The sequence below is a fragment of the Alexandromys fortis genome, unplaced genomic scaffold (assembly GCF_014885135.2).
Source record: "Alexandromys fortis isolate MF-2015 unplaced genomic scaffold, M_Fortis_MF-2015_v1.1 scaffold_1, whole genome shotgun sequence".
NCBI classification, from domain to species: Eukaryota; Metazoa; Chordata; class Mammalia; order Rodentia; family Cricetidae; genus Alexandromys; species Alexandromys fortis.
In genome coordinates this window covers 2638354-2665309 of record NW_026067927.1, presented here as the reverse complement: position 1 = coordinate 2665309, position 26956 = coordinate 2638354, and the positions used below count along the sequence as shown (strand labels likewise).

The 26956-nt window shown below is 44.7% G+C and overlaps 1 protein-coding gene across 2 annotated transcripts in view; it reads left to right on the top strand.

Moving 5' to 3' along the window:
• The window catches only part of Ces5a (carboxylesterase 5A), a 50160-nt gene that overhangs the window by 4453 nt on the left and 18751 nt on the right, over window positions 1-26956 (top strand). Inside the window, exons 1-5 of one of the 2 annotated variants that reach the window (XM_050144533.1) lie at window positions 18385-18596; window positions 19610-19814; window positions 22431-22569; window positions 24538-24671; window positions 26633-26786. In XM_050144533.1, the coding sequence (XP_050000490.1) occupies window positions 18524-18596; window positions 19610-19814; window positions 22431-22569; window positions 24538-24671; window positions 26633-26786 (705 nt within the window). In that variant the 5' untranslated portion in view covers window positions 18385-18523. Of the gene's footprint in view, window positions 1-18384; window positions 18597-19609; window positions 19815-22430; window positions 22570-24537; window positions 24672-26632; window positions 26787-26956 lie in introns of those variants that run through there. The other variant, XM_050144532.1, reaches the window with a different exon arrangement.

Sequence of the window (26956 nt, the reverse complement as noted above, 5' to 3'; positions counted from 1 at the left end):
TTCCCCTTTTCCCCATCAGACTTTTTCCCAGGCCTCATTGTGGGACGGCCTTGAGCTCGTTCTTCCAGACTGCAAGGCTTCTTGTCTAGCTGGGGCACAGCTATTATCCCTGGAGAGGGGAGTTCTGTGCTTTCCACTGAGCAACGCAGCTGTCTTTTCTCTCTGTTGACGTGAGACGGTCTGAATTGCCCATAATTCCTGGCAGCTGGCCTCAGTCTGCATGGCTGTTTGCGGGTATATGGTTCTTTTGTTCCCTTGTTTTTCTTTTTAAGTAAACATTTTTCTTTTGAGTTCTGGACGAGCATCATCTGCAGAAACAGAGAGGGAGAAACAGCCCCCTCTCGAAAACTTCTGGGTCAGACACTGTAGCTGCTGGCAGAGAAGAAGCCATTGCCTGTGGCTGGGGAAAGAGACTGCCACCCAGGAAGACTTAGTAGGGTAAAGGGGGCTGCATTTGAGTCTGAATCCCCGTTATCTGCTGTGTGATCTTGGGAAATCTCTTACCTTCTCTGGGCCACATTTTTACTATCCGCAAGGGGAGGATTGAGCTTGATTAAGGGTTTGCAGTTAAAAACAAAACATTGAAGCCCTCACTGAAATTAAGATAAATCAGGTGTGATTGCTGATTTTGTGGATTAAAACAGCCACTAGCATACACCCAGCTCAAAGTTTCTCGGCTTTAGCACTATGGTTCCTGATAGTTATGGAAGGATGGGGAACAGTGCTCACAGTGACTGATGGGGACCTGAGAAATATTCAGATATTGACAGACACCCTATAGTGGGCAACATAACCTCTGCAGAGCACTGGAACTCCAAGCTAATCAAACTGTTAAAAGATGAGGGTTCAAGGAGCAATGGACTTTTTCTTGGCTCACTCTCTGGGGCCTTCTGCTGAACCAGGGTTTCGGAAGACAGAGTTTAAAAACTGGTATATTCAGAGTTTCAGTTCTTCTCAGCTTGAAACTTCCCTGTGGTCCCAGGATCCTATGTGTTCCTCAGCTCTCGGCTGCTGGGATAAAATGCTTGAAAAAGTCAACCTAAAGATGAAAGGCTGGGCTCATGTGGCAAAGGTTTTAGTCCATGGTTGTTTGGCTCTGTTGTTCCTGTCTTCAGATCTGTAATAAGGTGGGGAATCACGGTGGTGATGAAGCAAGGGAGCTAGAAGGGGTAGGGGGAGAGGAGGGGAGAGGGGAAGAGGGGAAAGGGAAAGGGAGGGAGAGAGGGAGAAGGAGAGGGAGGGAGAGAGAGAAGAGAAAGAGAGAGGGAGAGAGAGAGAGGGAGAGGGAGAGAGTCCTTTTAGGGGAACATCCCCAGATATTTATTCCATTCAACTAGGTCTTACCTTCTGAATGTCCATTACCACCCAATAGTCCATCAATTTATGAATCCATTACACTGATGAAGCTAGATTGTCCATGGTGCAATGCAATAAGTTCCTAATACCCCCACCTCTGAATATTGCAGCATTGGCCACAGCCTTCAACACACCAGCCTTTAGTATACATAATGCCTCCCATTAGATAGGGATTGAAACACACTTTCTTGCTTTCTGTGGCCCTGAGACCTCTGTGTTTTGAAGTGGAAGAGGTCAAAGAAAATGATCTGTATCCTCAAGGCTGTGGTAAGATGAATCTACCTGTTGGGAGCTTCCTACTAAAGAGGCCTGATGCTATTGCTCCAGTAGCTACTAGTAAGAAGGTGCAACGTAAGCTCGGATTTTCTGGGTTTCTGCCCTAGATTGAATCTGGAACGCTACTTCAAGGCTTGGTTTCCTCCAACCTGTGGGTGGTGGAACCTTTAAGAAGTGGGGCATAGTAGGATATCTTTAAACCACCGGGGGTGTGTCCTCCAAGGAGACTGTTGGACGATGGCCTCTGCATGAAAATGAGGACATGACTACGCCATGGAATGGGTGTGGACAAGGGTTTTGTTGTATATATGAGGGAGAGAACAGTCAGAGGCATCTGGAAGAGTCCAGGGCAGGGGGAGGAAGAAACATGGCCTGCAGACCGAACTGGGCCATGAGAAGAGAGAGGGAGGAAGAGCAAGAGAGGAGAGAGGGCAAGCAGACCAAGAGGAACTGAGAATCCAGCGAACAAAGAGAAGAGAAGACAGGAAGAAAGAGAGAGCTCATGGCCAAGCTGGGTTTTATAAAAATCCTGAGCTGGGGGAAGGGAAGGGAAGGCCCTGGGCTGGTGGGGGTCAGGGTATGGCAGCTGGGATGACTCTGTAACAGGCACTTGCTGAGAGAGGCTGGAGGTGGGCACATGCCTAGACATGCTAAAAGGCCATTGTTCTGAGTTTCTTTGGAATCTAACAGTCCCTCTTCCTTTTTGACTCAATGGCTATATCACAGGCCTCTTGCTTTAACTCATGCTCCCACCATGATGTATCCACTTGTTACAGGCTGCAAAGCAACCAGACCAACTCACAGGGAGCTGGAAAACCTCCCAAACTGCAACTCAACGCAAACGTTCCCTCTCCTAAAGTCAGTTGTCTCAAGCATATTGTTACAGTAATAAATAGTCAACTACACATTCACCTCAGCTTAGCTGCCTTTTCTTTGTGTGCCCTGAACCTGGCCAAATTTCATTTGTTTATCACAACATGTCACCTGTTAAAGTTACCTGCTCATGCATGAACCCCCTGTTCTGAATTTAGATCAGGTAATCTTTATGTCTCGCTTTCTTTGTATCCTTCCTACCTCCACCTAGTTCTACATATTAACCATTCAGTGAAGTTAATGGGGTGTCAGTCCTTTCTAGGAATGGACAGACAAACAATATGTTGCTATATGATAATTCATTCCCTATTATTCCTTCTATACATGGCCATTTCTCATCCAGCTCGCTGTCATCTTGTAGTCATTGCTTCAGAGAAGAATGGCTCAGCATAAAAGAGCAAAACTGAGAGTCAGTTCTAGAATTTCTGAGGTCTCAAAGCCTTAGACTCCAGAAGACTAGAGAAGTCTCTTTTGGGTGGGTTGTTTCGAGACAGGGTTTCTTCTCTGTGTATCCCTGGCTGTCCAGAAATTTGCTCTGTAGACCAGGCTGGCCTCAAACTCACAGAGATCACCTGCCCCTGCCTCCGGAGTGCTAGGATTAAAGGCATGCTCACCCACCTCCCTGGCTGATTAGAAAAGTCTTATGCTCATGAACGTTAACAAGTTTGTGATTCTGGGTTGCCCAATGCTGTTTTTATGTGTGTCTTGACAGCTCCCTTGCACCAGATCCATTGTAGTGAAAGCAGCACATAGAGTTCCCTACGAGGACCTCTGCCCAAAGTCAAGACCAGAAACAAAGAAGCACAGAGCAGCAAGTAGGGATGGCGTCATAGGCTTGGAGCTGAAACCAAGTGGCCGTGTCAGGAAATTCAACCCCATGGTGTGGTGTCATGTGCCTGATGGAAAAATTGTTTTGAGTTGGAGAAGAATAGGGCCCTGTTTGTGGGGTTCCTGAGTTTGTGGACCAGAATTCCCACACAGGCCTATGCTAAGCCTGTGTCACACAGCTGTTATCTTAGACCAATCCCCTTTTGACTGGTTTTTTCTCAGTGAAAATCAGAGGGTTCACCTGGACTGATGGAGCGCTTGCATTGCCAGCTGAGAGTGCTTTCAGGACTTTGTCCTGAGTGGGATTTTGGCTATTCAATGACTACAAAGGGCTAACCAAACCTATTAGCCAATGTTCGGGAAATGTCCAGGCAAGCATAGGTAGGACAAGCGGGAGCCCTGTTGATCTGTGATTGACAGTGAACGAAGGCAGACATGGCCCTGACGTCCATCAACCTGAATATATGGGCAAGGACTTGACTATTTTTCATCTATACCAATAAGTAGTCACCAGAACTAGTTAGAAACAGGACAATTAAGTCATCCTTCGGTAGGTTATTGAAATTTAATTAACTCCAGGAAATGGAAAAGTCAAGCTCAAGGGTTGGTTATTAGCACTGAGTATGACCTTGAATAAGTTTTATATACCTTTTCTGACTTTTAGATTATTTCTTTTTAGGAGGAAAGTATCACAATAAGAGAGTTACCCATGAGGGATCTTGTAAAGGTGAACAGTACTGAACAGGACTTAGCCTCTCATGTCTACTTGATAAATAATAAGCAAGATTGTTTGAGAAAACTCCAGCTCATTCTAGGGCAGAGGATCTTGTATGGTGTTTTATGTACTCTTGAAAACTGTATGATCCAGAGTCATTAATATTATTTCATGTATTTAATTAGATTGAATTATTCAGTTCTGTTCAGATCTTTATCTTTAGTGACTTCCTTTGCTTATTTGATTATGTGGATGGTTTTGTTTAAACTTTGTGCCTGTGTTCTGTCTTTGCCCAAGATCAGAAGTGTTTGCTTCACAATACGGAGGCTGTGCTGTTAGGATTGCTATGGGGTCCGGTCCTACTCAGATCCACGAGTGTGCTTGTATGGATTCCGACAAGTAAGGGTAGATAATACCTATTTTAATTGCATAGACTTTCTTCTTCCTGTCATTTCCCCTAAAAATAAAGTAGCCCAATTACTTATAAGAAATTTTTATGGTGTTGAGCATTATATATAACTTAGAGATGACTTAAATAGAAGAGTGTACATAGATTCTGTGTAGATACTATACCATTTTATCTGACGGACTTGAAAGTCTCCTTCTATCCCTCCCTTCTTCCCTCTCTTCCTCCCTCCTTCCCTCCCTTTCTCCCTCCTTCTGTCATTCTCTCATGAAACCAAGTCCCCAGACACAAAGGTAGAAATTTATATTTTGGTAATATTTCTTCTCTTAAAATTTACTCTCCCAAGTGTACTGCAAGATCACAGTCTTCAATTGCTGTGTGTAGGTGATTTTCACTAAATGTGTTTATCAATATGAACAGATACGGAGAGGCTCAAGCCTTCATTTTTTTGTTACTGGTTCTGTATTTTTCTTATGTCTTGTCTTTTTTATTCCTACTTTCCTCATCGAAATTAACTATTTCTTAGGATTTTTGGAGAGTTCTACTATTTAGTTTACTACCCACATAAGATAAGAAACTTTCAGGGTGAACATGAACATCCTGGCTCTTCTCAGCTCTTATCACCTGGTATCCCGCCCCCCCCAAACCTCTTCAGCACATGGGCTTCCCTTCCCCCAACTTCTCATTTCTCTATAATGTTGCTGTTTTGGCCATGCTCTCTCTTGGCTCTTGGTCCCCTCTCTTTGCCCCCTTGTGTTTGTCCCTCTCTCTTGGTCCTCCTCTTTCATTCTCCCCGACTCCTCTCATGATCTGATTCAGTCTTGTAGTCATGTTTAGTCTACTACTTCCCTGCTCTGGACTCTTCCCGATGCCTCTGGCTGTACTCTCCCTCAAGACTACAATAAAAACCACTTCAACCATCCTTTGGAGCAGTAATGTCTTCACTTGATATAGTGAGTTTGCAGATATGTGTCAACATGCCCTGTTTCTGTTGTTTGTTGGAACATGTTGCACACAGTCCTTAGGTCTAGTTGGTTTATACTATTTTTAAAGTCTTTGATTTCTGTGAGCAGCTTATATTTAAATGATCTATCCCTTCTTGAAAGCAGTATATTTAAAACTTTACTCATCATGGTAGAACCGTCCTTTCAAAACCTGTGAATTTCTACTTTGTATATTTTGGAGCTCTGATGTTAGTTATATACATATTTTTAATTCTTATAACTTCTGGCGGGATGGTTGGCCTTTCATCATTACATATACCCTTCTCTAGGTCTTTTTGAGGGTATTCTTGTGGTTGCCTACGTGTGGGGGGGTATATATATGTGGATGATGGTGTACATGTGTTGCCTAATACACAAAGTCAATATTATTGTGAGGATGTCTTATAAGAAAAGGAAAAGGAAAACACTCCCTGAACAGCAGAGATGGGCATTGGATGAGCGATTCAGCACACAGCTCACCCGCTGACTAGACTGGTGCCATAGGCTCCAGGGTTCTCTGTTTCTGAAGCCTGCAGTGGGCTCACCAGCTTTTGTGGGGGTGCTGGGGACCCAAACCCAGCTCTTCATGTTTGTGTGGCAGACACTTTAGGAATAGTCTGCTTTATTTTTAATTGATTTCTTTCATTCTACTTTTGTGTGAACTACTTTCACATGTTCTTGACATTTTTTGCTGAAAAGTCGAGATTTTGAATATCATAAGGCAGACGGTCTGAAAATCTCATTCTCTCTATTTTAGTCAACTTTCTGTCACTGTGACAAAGCATCCCTGGAAGTAAATAGAGGATCAATTTCCTGATGATTTAGAGGGTTCAGACTCCAGCCCCTTGCGGCCATTGCTTTGGACCTGTGGCAAGGCAGACCATCATGGTAGGAGCTCATGACATCATAGCAGAGGGTACAGCTTGCCTCATTGCAGCTGGCAAGGAGAAAGGACTAGGATTCCAACAACCCTTCAAGCACCCCCTCGTTTCTCTCACTGTACCCCATCTCCCAGAGGTCTTAGCCTCTCTCAATAGGACCAGCAGGCTGACCGCGACTTGAGCACATGGGCCTTTGGGGGACATTTAAGATCCAAACCAAAACACTTGCTTCACTGAGTTTGTTGTGCCCGTGTAGACCAAATTGACGTCGGACACACAGAGACCCACCTGCCTTTGCTTGGACTAAAGACATGCTCGGCTGCACCCAGCTAAAGTGGTTCTTATATGGGCTGGAAAGATGGCTCAGCGGTTAAGAGCACTTGCAGCTCTTGTTTGTTTAACGATTTATAAACGAATTTTGTAAAGTTTATATGCTTCGCCCTGTATGGCGACTGATGTCACTGTTTGGTTAGCTTAGTGGTCAGTGAGTGATTGGGCAGAGATTTCCTGTTTTTGTTTCACTTTAATTTATTCTGTAGAGTTTGAAGTGAAAATTGAAGCGCAAGGACCGTGGAAGCTTTAGCTTAAGGACTGAACAATCCCGAGAGGAAGAAGGCACAAATCAGTTAAACATTCCTCTCTTTTTAATTTGACATCTTGTTACACAGAGGTACTGTCAGCATACAAGTTCTAATTCCTCACAACGTATTTGTTAAGCAGTGGGACAACGAGGTGCCACAGGACAGAAGGCGCCTTCAGGAGTCACAGCAGCCACATGTGGTGAATGGTTATGCAGAGACTTCACTGGAGGGTGATGCCAGACAGTCCTCACGGGGACAGGTAACGGGTATGAAGTGACAAATGGAAAAACATCTGACTTCTAACGATACTGAGAGAAGCTAAAATGTTAGCTCCAGGACGTGTTAAAAGCAGGCATTACAAGTGGCTTTAATTCTGTCCCATAAGTTAACACTTCTGTAACTGCCTGAGAGTCAGTGGGCTTCGAGAACAGCTCGTTGGCTGTAGGAAGTCTCCTTCATGTATAAAAGCACGTAGTCTACTGGCGAAGAATCTACGTTTACACTGGCAAATGTTTACAGTAAAACATACCTTCTGAGAAAAATAGACTTTAAAAATGATTGCACTGTGGGCTTACAATAATTTTGAAAATTGTTTTTCTTAAAAAGAAAATTACTGCTTTCAGGCCTATCAATATGTGTTAGATGCCAGTAATCTATGTATTCTACACTTTAAGCAAGATTCTATTTTTTTGAAATGGTTCTTAAGCCTAATCTAAGACAAAGAAGAAGTCAGCAGGTCTGTGAAACGGCTGTTCAATCCAGAGCAGGACCTGCTTCTGCTGTGAAGATCCATGTGAAATGGCTGTCCAATACAGAGCAGGACCTGCTTCCGCTGTGAAGATCCATTCAGCTCTGTCATTACCTTCAGGTGCATGTTTAAGACCTCATCTAGCTATGTCACACAAATACTGAGTGTCTGGAACAACAAAAGCCGTAAACAAAATCTCCCAGTCTGGAAATATTCTCTGTGTGTGCTAACGTGCCTTCGGAATTCTGCTGTACAATTCATAGCTAACTCCGCCTTCAGTTCATGGCGGTCAGTCAGAAAGGAGAGACTTGTGCCTCACAGACACTCGTTGAGTGTGCTCCCTACCTTTGAGATGCGCGTAGCCACAGGACTGCGTGCGAGCATCTCAAGTCTTTATCATGTATTAATCAGCTTCTTGTTGTTACAGAATGCCCCGCACAAACAACTTGAGAGGAAGGGTAAATTATTTTGGTTCGTTGTCTCCGAGATTTTCAGTCTGTCGCACTATGGATAGCATGACTGAGGCCTAGGCGAGTAAGCAGAGCGAGAATGCTTGTATTGGGAGGTTCTGACGCTCTTATTTTGGTTTAGCCCCCAGCATATGGACAGAGTCACCAACCTGGGGTTTCTGTCCTTGGCTAACCCTCTTTGGGAATGCTGTGGAAGAACACCCACGGGTGTGATTTAGAAATCAAGCTTGCTTTCCCATTTCCAAATTTCACACTTCCAGGTTGTTCTCCCAAGCTTTCCTATGATGGTTGCTTTCCTGGACTGGAAACCCTTGGCCTACATGACCACAATTATTCTTTCCATTTTTAAAATTAAAATGTTTTGATCATGTTCTCCTCCTTGAACTCCTGCCAAGATCCTACCCACTTTCCTATGCACCCATTTTTATGTGCCCCTGTCTCTCTCTCTCTCTCTCTCTCTCTCTCTCTCTCTCTCTCTCTCTCTCTCACACACACACACACACACACACAAACTCCCAAAACACCAAAATGAAAATCAAAACAAACACAAATCCAATAAGACAAAAAAATGATGAAACAAAACAAAATGAAACAAAAACCCACAAAATAAAACACCATCGAATTTGTTCTGTGTTGACAAACTGCTCCTGGGCTTGGAGTCCAGCTGGTAGACCTGTTTTCTGCATTCTGTTGTAGGAAGCTTCTTTGGTTAGGAATGGTACCCTGGGACCCTGGGTCTACTTCCCCATCTCAGGGCTGGAACCTCATTTGTTTTGAGCCAGGGAAATAGAGTATGATCACAGTTTGTTGATAATGAAGTCTGAACTGTTCCATCTACACAAGGCCCCTCTACTGGGAGTTTGAATTGACACCTTTGAGCTTGCCAGAGGACTGGGGGGTGGGAGAAGGTGCCAAAAACGTCACAGATCTCTCCTGCCATGACTCAGCTAATCCTTTCTGAGTTAAATGTTTACCTGTTTTGTTTTGCTTTGTTTGTATTGCTTTGGCTGGTTCCCAGAGCTCAGATAAAATTTATTCTGACAGTTCTGTTGGCATCCATTGATTTGCGGCAGAACGGGCCCTGGGCGTCCTCCCTTACCCAGTGGTTTTCTCTGATTATTTGTGAGTGATTACCCCCTACATTTCTAGACTCCGGGGTATCGCGTCAGCATTCAGATAACGCCGACTTGTGGACTGAGGGTTTGCTGATGATGTTCCCCCATTCTTTCTCCTAGTGTGGATCACTGGAGCTGCGTTCTCCCAGCTTCCTCTCCCTGAACCTGCCTTTCCTTTTCTTCATTCGTGGAGGTTAACCTCATGACGTAGGTGTTGGACAGGCAGTTCCTTCCTTTTTATCTTTTTCTGTCTTCTGAGCATCTTCCATTGTCTCTTCTAAGAATAGTTCCTATTCTTCTTGTTCTCTTCTCCCTGGGCTCTGATGAGTCTCATTTTCTGTCTGCTCTTAAGACTCTTTAAAAAAAAAAAAAAAAACAACTTTGATTTTCAGAAATTGATCAATTTCTAAAAGTAGCAATAATTTTCTTTGAATTCATTTCTGTTTTAGAATTTGTTGAGAGATTCTTAGACACATGAACTAACTAATGTCTTTTTAAATCAGTTTTTCAGTCAATAGATTTTTTAAAAAAATAATTTCCAGTTTTTTCTCTTTCTCTTCACTTCCAGACCCTAATTTTTTTTTTTTTTGAGATAAGAATTTAGTGTGTAGCTCAGGCTAATGCCGAGCTCACAGCCCTGCCTCTGCCTTGCAAATGCGGAGATTGTGCCCATCACCCCAGCTTCTTCTTCCAGCCCCCAGTCTCACAGGGTTGGACTATCACACACATGGCCTTGTTCCGGTAATGCTTTGATTTTCCTTTCCTCCCATCTACAACTCGTGCTTCAGTTAGGAGACCTTCTTGGCTGTTTTCATGTTTGCCACCCATCTGCCAGCTCACACGAGTTCACTGCTAAGCCCATCCAGAAGAGCATTTGCCTTACGTGCTGCATTCTAGCACTTTGGAATCGTCATTGTCAGTATTGTAGGGCTTTTGGTTTTGCGCGGAGCTTTTCAACTTCCCGCTTTCCCACTCATTTTGCCCACTTGTCTTCAAAATCTTCCAATTGCTGGTTTGTGATGGTCATTTTAAAGTTGTTACCCACCAGCAATATTTTGATCATTTCTGAGGACTGCTTTTATTTGACCTTCATTGTCTTCTGATTTCAGGTCACATTTTCTCATTTCCTCACGATTTACATGGTTTTCTATCATATACCAGATACTGCAAATACGGTTGCTGTGGTCAGCTTAGCTAGTACTGATCTGTTTTCACTCGTCCTGCAGGTGGAATCCAGCCTCTTCCTGCGGCACTGTGCACATCCGCCATTCGTGTTTCCCAGCATTCTCTCAGCTCCCCAGTGCCATGCTCACTCTGCAAAACTATGCTCGAGAAGTGTCAACCAGAGAGCAAAAGCCCTTCAGGAATCTTTTCCAGACTTCAGTCTGCTGGACTAACCCATAGTTAGCTCTGAGAGCCTGGACGCTCTGTTTCTGTCCACGAGAGACTTGCTGCCTGAGTAGCCCTTCCTTCCACCTGCATGTGACCCCCCATGGGCAATCTCTTCCAGAGACGCAGCTCTGCTCATCTGTATTCATGTGCACGCATCAGGGACACTTTGTTCTCTCTGTGTACCTTGGTTTAATGAGACGTCCCTGTGACCATCCATCATGTCCTCAAAGGATGACTTGGAGAAAAATACATAATTTTAAAAATAGGTCCAGTACTTACTCCTTCCTACACTAGAAGCCGTAATAACCTTTGTGTTTTCACTGACTTTACGAGCAGAGCTATGTTTCAAAAAAGGTTTTGAAAAGCCAAGCTGATGATTGCTCAAGGTTTTCATAATAGGCCAGGGCAGCCCAATATGTGACTGATTTTTCTAATATTAAACCAAACTTGTAAGTTATTATGACCAAGGGAAATCTAAGTAAGTCCTTGAGCTTCATTTACTTCTAGTTGGCTTTAAAAGTAACCATTTTTGAGGTTACAGAGCTGAAGAATTATTATCCATCTGCCACCAACTTGGCTATTGGTGACACTTCTGACTGAAGATGACCAATAAATTAAAACTGTTATCTTTTGCTATCTTTCCTTATTCTCTGGCATACGATTTTTTTTTTTTTTTGCATTTTAATGATTAACTGAGAGCTTAGCCATCCCTGGGAAAGGAACCTAATAAAGACACATGTTATAAACTTATCTGCTAGTAGTTTTCCTTTAGATTTATCAGACTTGGACGTCTGATAGTCTTCAGATAGCATCAAAATGTGGGCTAAGGCTTGACAAACTTACTACCATTATTATTAAACATAGACTAATGTTTGACTGTAAGAGAAATAAAATGTTTGTCAACAGAAATTATAGAGACTGGCCTAAGATTTAAAGTCAGATTTGTTGCAATGGTTTCTCACTAGAATGGGAAAAAAAAGATGTTCTCTGAGTGTCAGAGATGGCTATTGAGCCTGGACGTATGACTCGGCCGTCTTCCTTCACATTGTCCTCTTTCCCCCCCTTTTCCTTCCCTGTAAAAGCCATCTCGGGCCCCTGACAATCCCTCATGCACAACAAAGCATACCTAAGTCTCTTTGAGGAACAAAGCAAGCTAAATACAGATCAGCTGTGACTAGATGGGAGCTCCTTGTAATGAAAGATGCAACATCGCAAAGATAGTTCTAGATTGATGGAGAAAAAGAAGTTTATGAGAAGGGCCTGGAGAAGGTCCTGGGCCAGAAAGTCTCTGACCACACAGAGAGAATAGAGGTCACCAGGTTGAAGAGCCTATCTGTTCCAGCATTCTGAGGAAAAACAGTTTCGCATTCCTTCCCTTGAAGGAACAACCTTGTGTGCTTAACATTCCCCTAGTGCAGTGGTTCTAAACCTCCCTAATGCTGCAACCCCCTAATACAGTTCCTCATGTTGTGATGATCCTTAATCATAAAATTACTTTTGTTGCTACTTCATATCTGTAATTTTGCTACTGTTATAAACTGTAATGTAAATATCTGGTGTGTAGGATCTCTGATAGATGACGCCTGTGGTGATTGGTTTCAGTTCCTAGGAATCCTAACATGCTTTAGACCTTTTTTGGTCCTCATGGGTACCGTTTGTCCTACTTTGTCCATGTAAACTCTTATTTCAGATCCTATCACGGCTTGGCAGCTCCTCTGGACTTGTCCCGCTGCCTCCCAATTTTGAAGCCCTAGATATCTCTCCCAATAAAATCTTTGTGTAAAATCATCTTTTGACACATGTTTCTTAGTTAACTCAATGCAAGGAATATCAGTTGGTCTCAGAAGGCTTATGGTATGAGGGGACCCTGTGCCTTGAAAGAATGGAAGCTGCCATCTTGTTTGACTGTTTGCACAGAGACCTTGGCACAAAATGGTAACTCAGTTGCTAACTTTTGGGGGGTGATTTATATGTAACAAATATAAGAGGCTACTAATAAAGTAGTATTGGGAAAAGAAGTCAGCACAGACAACAGAGTAGGCAGACAGGTTCTGTGTTGCAGAGGATGTTGGAGACAAAGTTGCTAAGAAACAGATAATGGCTATGCTTGAGAACAGCAGAGTCCTGGTGAGAGCTTAAGGAAGACCCCTTTACTCTGCATGGGCATAGTTACCCTGCATACTGTTGCTACTCCATTCTTGTGTCTGTCTCCACTTATTGCAGATAAGAAGCAGCATCCCTTTTGCTTATTAAGCAACTCCATCATTTCTGCAGGTGAAGCCCCTATGTGGTCCTTTGGATGCTGTGGGTCTTCCTCCTGGCTTCTGACAGTGAAGTGTCACCACCTAGTGTATGAAGCTTCACCATCTTTCAGAGGGGGGGTGGTTGCTACCATTACCACTCTACTGTAGGAAGGTGCTGTGGCTCCAGAGAACACAATTTCTCTAGGTCTCCTGCCTGTTGATGCTGGTCGCCTTACCCCACTGCTCCCGTGTCCATGGTGAAGTCTTAGCTTGCAGCTTTGTCGAGATTTCCCTGTCGCTCTCTAAGCAGACCAGGTACTCTTTCAGTACAATCAACCAGACATTACGAGAATGTGCCTTTTTACTACTCAATCCTCTCCTACCCTTCCTCATCTTCCGCCCCTCTCCTCATGACCACCATCCAGAACCGTTTCCACTTCCTTCTTGTTAGTGCATGTGAACCACACCATGCTATTCATTTGGTGAGAAATCTATTTTCTTCTACAGAATGCGTGTGTGTGTGTGTGTGTGTGTGTGTGCGCGCGCGCACGCGCGCGCAAGCTCCACTGAAACCTAAAAGTACAGCTTTCCAAGATCTTATACCCCTAGATCATATAGGCCAGTGGTTCTCAACCTGAGGGTCATGGCCCCTTTTTGGGGATTGAATGATCCTTTCACAGGGTCACCTAAGACCATCTACATAGTAGGTATTTACATTATGATTTATAACAGTTATGAAGTAGCAATGAAAGTAATTTTATGGTTGGGAGTCATCATAACCTGAGGAACTGTGTTAAAGGCTCAGAGCATCGGGAAGACCGAGAAACACTGCTGTAGACCGTCTTCGTCAGGGAAGGTTTTATTTTGTGAGGCATCAGTCACCGTCTGGGTCTTCCCAGAACTGGAGTGTCTCCTCTCCTTTGGTGAAAAGGGGAGAACTGGCTAGTGCAGAACCTGGGTGTTCAGGGTTTCCAAATGTGTCATCCCATGCCTCATCCCACACTGAGTACTTCAGGTCCTGGCTTTGGCTCAGGAGATCTTCCAAGGCTCTTCTTGTGATTAAACCCTTTGTCTAATTTCCAGCATGGTTTTAGAATTAAAGGCGGTCTTTAAAAGCTGCCCACAGGTCCCCTGACTTACACAGCATACCCTGAAATGACAACAAAGTTACCTGGGCCCACTATTTTCTTCACGTTTCCAAGGCAGTTAACAATCAGCCGAAATCACACTTCAGAATATACTGCTTCTGTATCTAGTGGGGTTAGAACACCTGCACTCTCACACACTGCCCTTACCCCTGGGAGCCTTCCTCAGCGTCTTAGCAATATGACGCCGTTGGACTAGCAAATAACCGAGTCCTACAGTTATGCTGGGATCTTCTTTCCCACTCCGTTTACTGTCAACAAACTTAATTTTGGTTTCTGACAGCAGAACCTGAGACAAGTCTTCAAGGTTAAAAAAAATCGTTATGTAGGAGATGATCTTAGGGAGGAGAAAGAAGCAGGAAGAAAAAGGACCAAACAGGGGAGGAAGATTATAGACAATGGCGCTGTCAGCACAGAGAATGCAACTTCCCCGGGGGTCCTGTTGCTGAGGAGGAGTGGATGGAATGCCTCCAGAGCCCTCCTTGTCACTGTGGTCCTTTCACTGAGGGTTACTCTCTGGGCTCTAACTGTCTATAATTCCAGTCTCACAGAGCCCGATTGAGAGATTGAGATCTCAGTTCTCATCTGGGCTTTCTCCCTCAGGGTGTTAGTGGAGCCACCTGGAAAACAGGCAGGCATGATCAAAGGCCAGTGCCTCTCAGGGCCGCAGGCCTGTGCTGCTGCTGCTGAGAACACCTAGAACTGAGAACGTGGTATCAACTGAAACGTTAATTGAGTGTGGCCAAGTGGAATGGGAAGCCAGTCTGTCCTTCCTCATTTTACTGTTCCTCATTGCTTACGGCATGCACCTCGGGACTGTAAGATTTGCTGCTAAGAGGCAAGGAGGTTCATTTCAAGGCCTAAATGTGTTTCTTCCCAGTAGTGTGATACTGGATAAATCATGCTGCCATACAGAGCCTCAATTTCATCATGTACAAGAAGGGAATTTTATAACACATAAGAAGCCTTTTGTCCTGGGGCCTGGTACCTACAGGGTTTCCTATAAATTGATGTAGAGTCCTTGTTTCCTGACATACAGTGAGGGGCTCCTGAGGTAGTCATGGTATCCCATGTGATAGCAAAACAGAATATGGGAAGTAACCTTAAACATTTTAAGAGTGAATGATTGATTTCTAATTGGAGAAGGGTGGAAACAGATACCCAGCCAGGGAGAATCCTCACGGTGCCCATTCATAAGGACCAGAAAAGAAGATGGTTAAAGGAGCTGGCAAGGTGCATATGAACCCCAGAGACCCTCATTGGCCTTCATCGTGGCTCACATGACTTTTGAGGTGGCAACATTTGTGCCTTTAGAACCAGTCACCCGCCTGTTGGCAGCTTATGTCTTCTTAGAAATTTCTCTACTCTTTGTCAGGTTCCTGTGGCCTCACAGGCAGGTCTGGAAACCACGCTCACGCTTGTGACCCTGGAACACATAATCACTAAACATCTGCAGAGCTGTCATCATTTGTAACATTGGGAAACTGAGGCCCAAAGGAGAGGAAGGATTTGTTCCAAGACGCCTTCCATTCCGAGGGGGAATCAAAGTAGAACCCAGGTCTCCACTAAGGGTTGTGAGGCCATGAGCAGGAACATCTAGCAGGGGCAAGAGTCACATTCTTTATTGCCTTTTGAAGACTAGTATGTGGGTAGGACTCAGAGTTAGAGTCTAATGGAATAAACACTCTCATCCGCCTACTGTAGAACCAGGGTCTGAGCAAACGCTTTGAAGTCTACAAAGCCATAAGGGTAGTCTGACTGCAGTCAGTGTACCGTGTACGCGTGTTGTTGAAGCGTCCAGTGAACCCCACTCAGATGAGAAAAATTAATCAAAAATAAAGCCCTTGAAAACGTTTTGTGAATTCTCTCAGCAGCAAACATGTGTGTAAACATTCATTAGATTGTTTGCATGCTCAGTGTTATGTGTAAACAAATGAGTCCTCCAACCCCATCTCAGGCAAGCCTGGGTGCTTTAGAAATCCCCATTCTTCCACCTACACATCCCCAGAGGTTATGATCACCTCAAAGATGGGTAGTTTGAATAGTAGACTTTAATACAAACATCTCTTTTCTTTCTTAGCTGCAGTTTATGGTTCTTAACCCTCAGTTGTGTCCACCGTTGGTCTCTGGGTTGCAAGGGAAATTCAAGAAGATATTTTATTTTTTAATATTAAAATATATTATCTTATTGAAAATATAACTTTTATTGAAAATAGATTTTTTTATCTTGATTACAGTTTTTCCCCTCCCTCTACTTCTCCCAGATCCTCCCCACCTCCCCATCTGGATTCACCCCCTTTCTGTCTCTCACTAGGAACCAAACAGGCTTTAAAGGGATAATAATAAAGTATAATATAATAAAATAAAACAAAAACTAACACATTGGAATTGAACAAAACAAACAAACAGAAAGGAAAGAAGCCAAGAGAAGACACAAGAAACAGAGACCCAATCATTTGACTCATAATATATATACAAAGAACCTGTAGGGCAATAAGAAAGAAGAAAAATTATAAATAAAACAAAATTAAAATAAAAATTACAAGATAAAATTAAAAAGAAGAAGAGCCCTGACATGACATTATGAGACAAGGAACTGCACAAGATGTCACTGAGTTTGTTTTCTCTCGGCCATCTACTGCTGGCGTACAGCCTACCCCTAAGAGTAGTTTATTACCCAGTGAGACTCCCTTGGAGGAAATTAAATTTTCATTTGCAAGTGATTATCAATTAGACATAGCTTCTGGGTTAGGAACGGGAACATGTGTCTACTTTTTTTAGCTCTAAGACCATTTAGTGAAGACCCAAGCAGGCCCTGGGCATGGTACCTCAGACTCTGTGAGTTAATATGTGTTTCAGTCTTAATGATTTAGAGGGCCCTGTTTTCTTGGTGTCCTCTATCATCACCTCTGGTTCTTATACTCTGGGGTTCTCTGAGCCCTGGAGACATCTCATTTGGGGATGAGTGTTCCAAGGTCTCTCCCTCTCTGCATAATGTCTGCTGCTGCAGGAGGAAGCTTCTCTGATGATGGCTGAGCAAGGCACCCTGGAGCCTACACACATGCACACACGGTACACACACACACACACACACACATCATTATTTAGTACTTTTATTTATGTGCATGTGTGCATGCCTGCATGAGTTTATGTATACCACGTATGTACATGTGCCTGCGAAGGTCAGAGGGTGTGGAATTTCTTGGAAATGGAATAATAGGTAGTTGTGAGTGGCCTGATAAGGGTGCTGAGAACTGAACTCGTCCTCTGCAAGAGCAATAGGTACTCTAAACTGCTGTCTTAGTTGAGGTTTCTATTGCGGTGAAGAGACAACATGACCACGGCAACTCTTATAAAGGAAAGCATTTAATTACGGTGGCTCACTTACAGCTCAGAGGTTTAGTCCATTACTGTCATGGAGGTGAGCATGGTGGCTGGGAGTATGGTGGTGTGTAGGCAGACATGGTGCTGGAGGAGTAGCTGAGAGTCCTACATCTTATAGGCAAAAGGAAGTGGTCTGTATTACCGGGAGTAGCTTGAACATAGGAGACCTCAGAGTCAACACACAGTGACACATTTCCTCCAACAAGGCCACACATACTTCAGTGATGCCATATCTCCTAAGAGTGCCCATTTTCTTTCAAACCACCACGACTGCTAAGCCAGCACTCCAGTCCCAAGTGCTTCTTAATGTTAGCTTAAAACATAAGAGTTTTTTTTTTTTTTCCTGAATCTGGAACCAAACATGGATTCCACAGTATAACTTGAGCAAACATACATTTTGTTAGGTTTGCCACTGTCCTTGCCTCTCTCCTAGTAATCCCCATTCTCTGCTAATTTGTTGCCTTGCTGGTTTCTGGAGGCATTGGTCATAGTTTGAATATATCAAATATCTCCCTCAGGATCAGGCGTTTCCAGCTGGTGGTGCTATGTTGAGAAACTGAACTTTCGGAGATGGAACAGCTGGAGGAAGTGGTTCACTTAGGGAAGGCCCTTGAGGATATCTTGTGTGTGGTCCCTTCCTGTGTCCCTTTCTCTGCTTTCAGCTTATCATGATGAAACCTCCCACCACCACACGGGTCAGCTGCCATGAACCTTTTAAGTCATAAGCACAAACAAACCTTCCTTTACTTTCTGTAAGTTGGGTGTTCTGCTACAGCAAAGGGAGTATGTCTGACCCACACAGCACCTGTGTTTGAGAACCCTGGCTTAGTGGTTCCTGAGAGTCTTTTCAACTTCTGTCATCCTTTGAGTCCCAAGTCAATAATACGCTTTTTCTCAGCACAGGTGTTAATCATTACCCACTCTGTATATAAATCAGAACAGGAATGTCTCGCTTGGCCAATTCTCTGAAACTCTTGCGTTGATGCTGTTCATGATTTCTTTTGCATCCAGTGTCTTACCTGTTCAGCACCTGTATGCTCACAGGAGGCACTTTGTGATTCCTGACTGAAGTTCTCTGAGGCCAGCAGCCGCTGTGGATATCCAGACGGTTCAGGCAGGCCAACCAGATGTGTGGGGATTGGGTGCACCCTGGACAGGCCCTAATCTGGGTCATTGGGATCTTTGCAGTCATCATCAGGGGTGAGATGGCCAGCGGGAGACAAGGGTTCTCAGGATGTGGGAAAGGAGTAGCACTCTCTACTAGGGGAAATGGACATATTTCCCAGAGGTCTTTGGGGGACCCATTGTGGGCTTCAGTGTCCAGTGCTATTGAAAGTTTGGGGCCAGAGCCTCCTTCTCAGAGGCAGACAGAAGGGATTGCCTCTGTCCTTGCGGTTCCTCACACCCAGTAAGGAAAGGCACCATCCTGGGCACTGGAGGGGGGGGGGCAGGGGGCATGTGGACTGGAGTCCGTGCTCTGTGGAGTTGGCTGTGGAGACAGGACTTGCACAAGGGACAGAGCAGATAGTGCCGAGACTCCTGGGTCCTGCTAAGTAAGTAATTCAAGGCTTCATCTTCTGTGCAAAATCCAAGATGCTTGCCTGCTTAGTCACCCAAAGCACCATCTTCAAGCTATTGGAAGTACAAGAGCTGATTCCAGCGGTCATCAACATGAAAACTTTTTGCCGCCCTCACTAATCTATTTTCGTTTTCATATGTAACCTAAGCAGCTACCTAACTTATCCAAACAACAAGTCAATCGATACTATTGCTCAGGAGTCCTCTAAACCAAAAGTTAAAGGTAATTTATTTAGTTTGTTAAAAAAAAAATGCCGTCTAGTAACTGCAGGCGATGATTGACACGTGGTGGTCTCTGGTGAGCATGGGAATGACTAGAGGGTGGTAGATCCAGCAATCACTTTGGCAGGATCGGGGCATCTACAGAGCTTCAAGGAAAGGGACAACTTTGGTGTAGAAGAAAAGCTTCTCCCCAAGGTCTTTGAGGTGGTGGTGGGTGCTCAGAAGCAACTGAGGCAGGACCCCGTGGTGGTGGCTTCTCAAGTGATCTCAAAAGCAGAGGACCTTTAGCCAAAGAGAAAGTCCCAGCTACCGTGGCCTCTGAGTGGATGCCCACCCAGAAGGGAACCCCGGGGTAGCCGATTGTCTCCTTCTTTCTAGCCTGCTTCTCAGTTCTCCCTTGTGTGTTTCCTCAGGGTCTGGGGCTGAAGAGCCACAAAGGTACACCAAGCTAGGATGGGTCAAGGGGAAGCAAGTCACTGTGCTGGGAAGCCTCGAACCTGTGAACGTGTTCCTGGGGATCCCTTTCGCTGCACCCCCTCTTGGAGCCCTGCGATTTTCCAGTCCACAGCCTGCGATCCCCTGGGTTGACTTGAGAGAAGCCACCGCCTATCCCAGTCTGTAAGTCACTGTGGCCTGTGGTTTTGGGGACTGGGAGAGATTGCTGAGAGGGAATATAGGTCGTGAAGTTCAGGGGCAGAGGAGAGGAAAGATGGCCACGGAAGTGGGAGGACCACAGACCTCGGTGAGTGCTTCGGTCGGGGCTCCCATGCCGGCTGCTCAGGAGAACTGCTGGAGGCTTGTTAGAATTGTATGTGTTTTTTGGCCTCTCCTAAGCTTCATGAATCAGAATCCTGTAAGCTGGGCCCAAGAGTCTGGAAGCTCTGAAAGCTTTGTGGGATTCTGAACCCCCGAGCAGGTGTAGGAAGTGCTGTGATGAGCTTCCCGAATCGTTCAATGAAAGACTTTCTTAGTGTTTCTGTGTGACCTTCACTCTGGGCCGGCCTTTGTGGTCAGTATGGATGAGGGATTCAGAGAGCAGAACCGCAGCGTGTTCGTGTGTGTGTGTGTGTGTGTGTGTGTGTGTGTGTTTAATTCCCGTAGTCTCAGCTGGGCTTAATGCAAGGCCAAGACCACAGTGGGAACTCCATAAATGCTTGTGCAATGACACCATGGCTGCTGTATTAGTTACTTTTCTAGTCTCTGTGACCAAATTCTGACTGAAAACGATTTAAGGGAGGTCCATAGTTTGAGCAGGTGCCACTAGTATAGCAGCGTCTGCAGTGGCAGGAAGCTGCAGCTGGGACTCCACACACCTGGGCGGATAAGAAAGCAGAGAGTAGGCTATGCTTCTGCTATTTTCTCCTTTTTTTCTTTACCATGAGCCCTCAGCCCATAGGTCATATTGGGGTAGATCCTCCCAGAGGAGCACCTTCTAGGTGATCCCAAATCCAGCTACAACGAAGATTAGTCATCACTAATGTCTCTGCAACACAAGGGGCCTGGGAGGTAGGTAGCTTCCAGCCAGTGAAGAGTTTCAAGGCTAGCTAGCTAAGCAGTTCCCACGTTAGCTGTGGAAGAGCGATAGAGCACTGTATGGAGCAAAGATCCCAGGGATGTCCAATTCTGGTTTTGTGAAGTTCTTAGGTTGGAGTCATATGGGCCTAAAGGAAGACCTTGGTACCAGGACATTCACAACACCCCACAAGATGACTTCATGTGGTTCACGTGTGGACTGAAAATAACATGAAAAAATTATTAGTTGATTATTTGTTTGTTTATTTATTCATTCAGCCTATTCAGAACCAACTCCAGAGTTGGATATCATTAGGACTTGGGGATTGCCACAGTGGACTAATGAGATTCTTAGTTTACAAAGAGATTACATTCTAAGACATTATAAATGGAAACTATGTTCACTTCATCTACCTTACCTATCCTACCCTATACCATCCCCAACCATGTAATACATGGGTATGCGCCCCTGTGACATTATGGCCATTGACCTACAAACTGAGCATCTTGGGTCCTGGCCCACATGAAGATAAAGGTCAAAACTCCTCATTGGAAGCCTGGTGTCTGTGGACTACATATAGATTTTTCACATTATAAAGTTGAGGAAAACATAGGATCATTGTGTGTTGGGGACTCAAGGAGCATGTAGACCAGTCATGGTGGAGGACAGAGAAAAATAATTTATAATTAAAATGTAGGGAGCCAAGGCAACCACCAGGGGGCAGAAAAAGCAACTAAGAGAGCCGAGAACCACCCAGCCCAGCTTTTAGGAAAGGTTGGGTTGCCTTTGTGGAAAGCAATGGGACCCGAATTTATGAAGGACAACATACAATGGAGCCAGGAGCATAAACACCCCAAAAGGAATATATTCCAGGGGTGGTTTCTCACTCTTCACTAGTGTCCACTTATCTTTAAAGAAAACAACTAACAATAACCGAGCACGTAGGTACGGCAGAAACACCCACACACTCAGTGTCTCTGGTCGCCCTTTAGCCCTCTGGCTAAGATCAAATGTAGTAATTCTCATTGTTGGCGTGCGTAGGACTCTGTGCTAGAGACTGTGATTGATCCAGACTCACAGGCTTTTCAGCTGCTCACAGATGAGTTGGAGGAGATCAGAATGTGATGCACAAACCTGGGCAAGCTGTAGGGCACAATGCACACTCTGTGGGTGTTTCTAAAGAAGAGCTATGGTCACGCAGAGAAATCTCGGAAGGCTTCCTGGAGGAGCGGTATTTGGACTGAATCTGAAAGAGAGGGATGGATGACTTTGAGCCAGAACATATTGGGAGAAGCTATCCAGGCAGAAGGAGCAAAGCCTGGGTGCTAGAGCCTTCCTGGGTCTCTCTGGATTCCTGGTATGGAGGCTGCAGGAAGATGCCTTTGCCCTTCTGGATGTAAAAGAGAGACTGATGGGAGAGAACTCAGTGGTGGGTATAGGCAGGGGTGTCTTTGCAGTTAATGATACAACTATTTTGGAAAATGAGCTTTCTTATCCAGGAACTGGATAAAAGGAAATCATCAATTTTTAGCTAGTCTGCCTATTTCTGAAAGGAGGGGCCTGGGGGCACAATCAGATTTTATGCTAATAGTCCTGACATGCCTCTCGGCTCAGAAAAGATGACTGCGTCTTGCCTCTGTCCCAAGGAAGTCATGCTGACATAGATTGTGAAGATTCTCTCTCTCTCTCTCTCTCTCTCTCTCTCTCTCTCTCTCTCTCAGGTGCTTTCAGAACCCAGAGTGGCTCCCCATATATCAGAAAGTGCTCCAAGTGCATTACCCTAAGTTTGAAGTCTCAGAAGACTGTCTGTACCTCAACATTCATGCGCCAGCCCATGCCAACTATGACTCCAGTCTCCCGGTAAGGCTGCCTGTTGCACTGGGCATCCACCAGCAGGCCTGGGCACCAGCTGGGGGTGGGGCATCTAGAATGAGACCTAGCTCTTATTGAATAAGGGAAATTTTATTGCATAAGTAACTTGTTTTTTTTTTAAATCATAAACAGTAGCTGTCCTCTGTCATTGTCTCTGTTGGATATTTCAATGATCATGATTTAACTTTCAATTTTTGTTTCATTTTGTTCTCCCCTCTCTGATAAGTATTAAAATTGTCTGTGCAACTTAGAAAAGATAGGCTTAAAAAGGATTCTGAATGTTTTTTCAAGTTTGAGAAGCCCCTTTTAAAAGAGTGTAATTGAATAATTAAACTGTTCTTTCCTAATTAAGACAGTCAAGTACTGATGTCAAGTACTTCATTTAAGAACATAAGGAACCCTGTAGATGAAGGAAGGCTTTCTGTGACCTGCATCTTAGCTGCACCCTCTCTCTCAGCACCCTCTCTCTCAGCACCCTCTCTCCCCATGCCTCTATAATGGGAGAGTCTTCCTGTGGTTTCTGGCAGCAACAATTTTCAAACACTTACTCTGTGCCAGGCATCGGGCATTGTATCCCTTAACGCAGTGCGTAAGAATGGTTGAACTCATTTTGCAGATGAGGAAGTTAAGACACAAGGACTACTCATGTCCTTGCTCTATGTTGTACAGAGTCAGAGCTTTTCCTCTCTTCTCTTTTTGTGACCTAAGGGCAATATCCCAAAATATGGAGCTAGAAGAATAGAAGGGGTTAAGATCTACGAAAGCAGTGACAATACCATTTGAACGATATTTTTGAGTTCATTGGTCCTAATCTTTCCGAAACAAGATAAAGTTTTTGTACTCCCCACTTTGTCCATTTTTACACTGAGGATTAAAAAAAGAGAAACATCTTCAGTTGATGTCTTAGTAATTTGCCTTATCATGGTGATAGAATGCCCAGACAAAAGCAACTTTAGGGAGAAAGGGCTGGTTCAGCTCACAGTTCCGGGGTTCAGTCTATAATGGCAGAAGTTACAGCCTCAGCAGACTGGAACAAGTGCTCACGTGAATCCACAGCCAGGAACCAGAGACAGGAATGCTGATGCTCACCTTGCTCGTTTCTTTTAGCTCAGCCTAGGACTCTAGGCCCACATATGGATGGGCCTGTATTCCACTTCAAGTATCCTAATGTAGCTAGTCTTCCACAGGTACACCCAGAGGCTAGCCTAGACGATCCCTCTCATGCTCTCCTAAAAGCAAATCTCCTAGGTGACTCTAGAGCGATGGTTCTCAGTCTTCCCAATGCTGCAACCCTTTAATACAGTTCCTCATGTTGTGGTGACTCCAACCATAAAATTAATTTTGTTGTTACTTCATAACTGTAATTTTGCCACTGTTGTGAATCATAATGTAATTATCTGTGTCTTCCAATGGTCATAGGTGATCCCTGTGAGAGGGCCGTTCGACCCTAAGATGGTTGAGACCCATAGGTTGGGAAAGACTACTCTAGAGCCTGAGAAGTTGATAGTTTTAACATCCCAGCTTTTGTTCTTGCGTGAGCATTACAGTGGTTTCCATCTCCCTGTGGGCCACAGGCTCAGTGGGCATCAGTTACCAGCCTCCAAGCACTTGGACTGAGCAAACACTCTTCTAAAAGTTCTAACTGCAGACTTTTATTTGGACCCCACAAAACCTCCTAAGTGAGATATTTATACTCTCCGCAGCACAGTTCTTATGTGAGGGGAAACAAAACCGAAAACAAAAGCAATCCCCAGAGAGGTTGAGTAGCCTGTCAGTGTTCACTCAGCTAATGGACTCATCTGCTTGCTAAGAGGTCAGAGTCTACATGGGCCTTGTTCAAAAAATAAGTCCTTAAAGTCTTCTTACAAAGAAGGGTGAGGCATTTATAGTCTCCTCAATAAAAAATAATTCAAAAAGCATGGGAAGGGATTGACTGGAAGGGTTCTATCTCCTCAGGTCATGGTGTGGATACCAGGAGGTGGCTTTGAGACTGGCTCAGCCTCCATCTTTGATGGGTCTGCCCTGGCTGCCTACGAAGATGTGCTGGTTGTGACCATCCAGTACCGCCTAGGAATATTTGGCTTCTTCACGTGAGTCTCTTCTTGTGAATGATACTCAAGACCACAAAGGGAAGCTGTACTGTAGCTGTGGCCAGTGGCCATCTACCTTAGGAGGGACGAACCTTTGGTACCACTGAGTAAATTAGGTCCTAACTAATTAGGCAATTTCACACATGAACACAAAGCCCCTCAAACCCTAGCAGTTTAAAAAGACTCTTTCTCACCAAGGACTGTCCAAGTTTGTACCCCCAGTGGACAGGCATCCTTGCACATAGTTAACCAGTGCTCTGGGACCCTTCCATCTTGTGGCTCTGATGCCCACTGTCTAGACCTGACTTTGGTCTGCAGCAAAGGAAGTATAGAGGGCCACACGGGTCAGCCTGAGGATGGCACTCATCACTTCTGTTCACATACTGCTGGGCAAAGGAGACAAACAGAAATGTTGCCCAGTGGTGTGACCTGGAATTGTGTGACTCTGAAAGGCCTGGTTGGGCAGCAGGATGAATGCCATGGTGTTCATGGAATTTGGAATTTTATCCTTTAAAGACTGAGGGTCCTACTCTTACCCTGTTGAGAGATATGTACCAGGAAGTGTACTTTGGAAGAGACTGGAGGTTAGACCATGCTTGATGTCTGTCCATTAACAAATGGGAGGCCAGTAAGGAGGCCATTGCCATCTTATTGACTCTATACAGGGTTGAGTCATAGAAGCAAGAGGTAGCAAATGCAACACACTGTGCCTGGTATCTATTTTTCTAGCAGTCCCATGGGACAGGCATTTTTATTGTCCTTTGTTTCAACATGAGGGATCTGAGGTCTAGTTGGTTAAATGACTGGCCCAGCATCACCCAGGTAATGGATGGCCAGGCAATGAATTCTGTGCGGCACTTTGTGATCTTAAGGATTGTGGTGAGATGCTTCTGCACCTTGAGGGAGGAATGGGGGCCATCATGGACCTACCATAGAATGAAGGTTAAATAGGCAGGACTTGGAGAGAACTAGAAACGAGAAGTTAGTCTTAGCCAGAACGGTTACACACTGACAAAGGGATGTGGAGGGAGGAGCAGGTTGGGGACTAGAGGATGGTAGGATCCTGAAATTCCTCACTCAGAATGTGGGTTCTAGTGTTTTTTGTTTGTTTGTTTTGTTTTCTGTTATTTTCATGTGTTTCCAATAAATTGCTCAGTAATTGTGGGAAACCTGCAACTTTTTGAGGCAGTTGCATGGAGTGTGGGTTCTGAGGCCAGAATCATTGAATTCTAGTTCCTTCTAGATCTTTCTGGCAAGGAGATCTCTGTGCCTGAATTTTCTAGTCTCTTTAAGATATGTATTGTGGTGGCATGCTCACTGATTTAACTGAAAAGAGCTGGCACAAACTTTGGCCATGGTGGTAGTTTGCCACTTCCCTATCCTCTCTGTCTAGTGTGGAGCGAGCACGGGGTGGTGGGGTGTATAGCCCAGTCTTTCTCTCCTCTCACCTCTCAGTACCTTTTGCCAATGGCACATGCTGAAGCCCAAGAGACAGTTTCTAGAGTTAACAGGGCAGAGAGAACCTAGAGAGGCAAAGAAGGCAATGTCCGGAACCATCCATCTCAAAGGCTATGGAGGTGATAGAAGTAGTACCTGTATACTTCTTGGGGACATGTTGGGCACATCTGCTGATGTGGGCACTGCTTTTATGTTTAGTAACTAGACAATTAAGGACTTTGTCATTCACTGGAATGCCAGGATGGCTTGGCCCAAGTGGCAGAGGTAACTCTCAGCAGCAGGATTTTTTTCAGGATCCATGGGTTAAGGGGGGAGTCAAGAACACCCTAACACTGAACATACTATATTGCTTGTGTGCTTCTCTGGACTAAGCCTGTTGTCCTCAGCTCTTGTAGGGCTCTGGTGCTCAGTGTCCTGCCAGCTCACACCAGACGGAGAGCTGCGGGACTGAAGGACATGTGGCAGTCACCTAAGAACGCTCTCACTTTGCCTTCTACCCTTAGCACACGGGACCAGCATGCCCCTGGGAACTGGGCCTTCCAGGACCAGCTGGCAGCCCTGCTATGGGTCAAGGAGAACATCAAGTTCTTCGGTGGAAACCCTGACTCCGTGACACTCTTTGGTGGCTCAGCAGGAGCCATAAGCATTTCTAGTCTCGTGAGTTTTCTGTTTTATGACTTGGAAGACCCTTGGCTAGGGAGGTTATACGCATAGAGACAAGACATCACAAGACAAGAACATTGCTGCTGTTGTCCTGAAGACACGTAACATTTTTATTTCCTTGGGGTTAACAAAAGAAAGTTTTATCAATTCTTTGAGTACTTCTT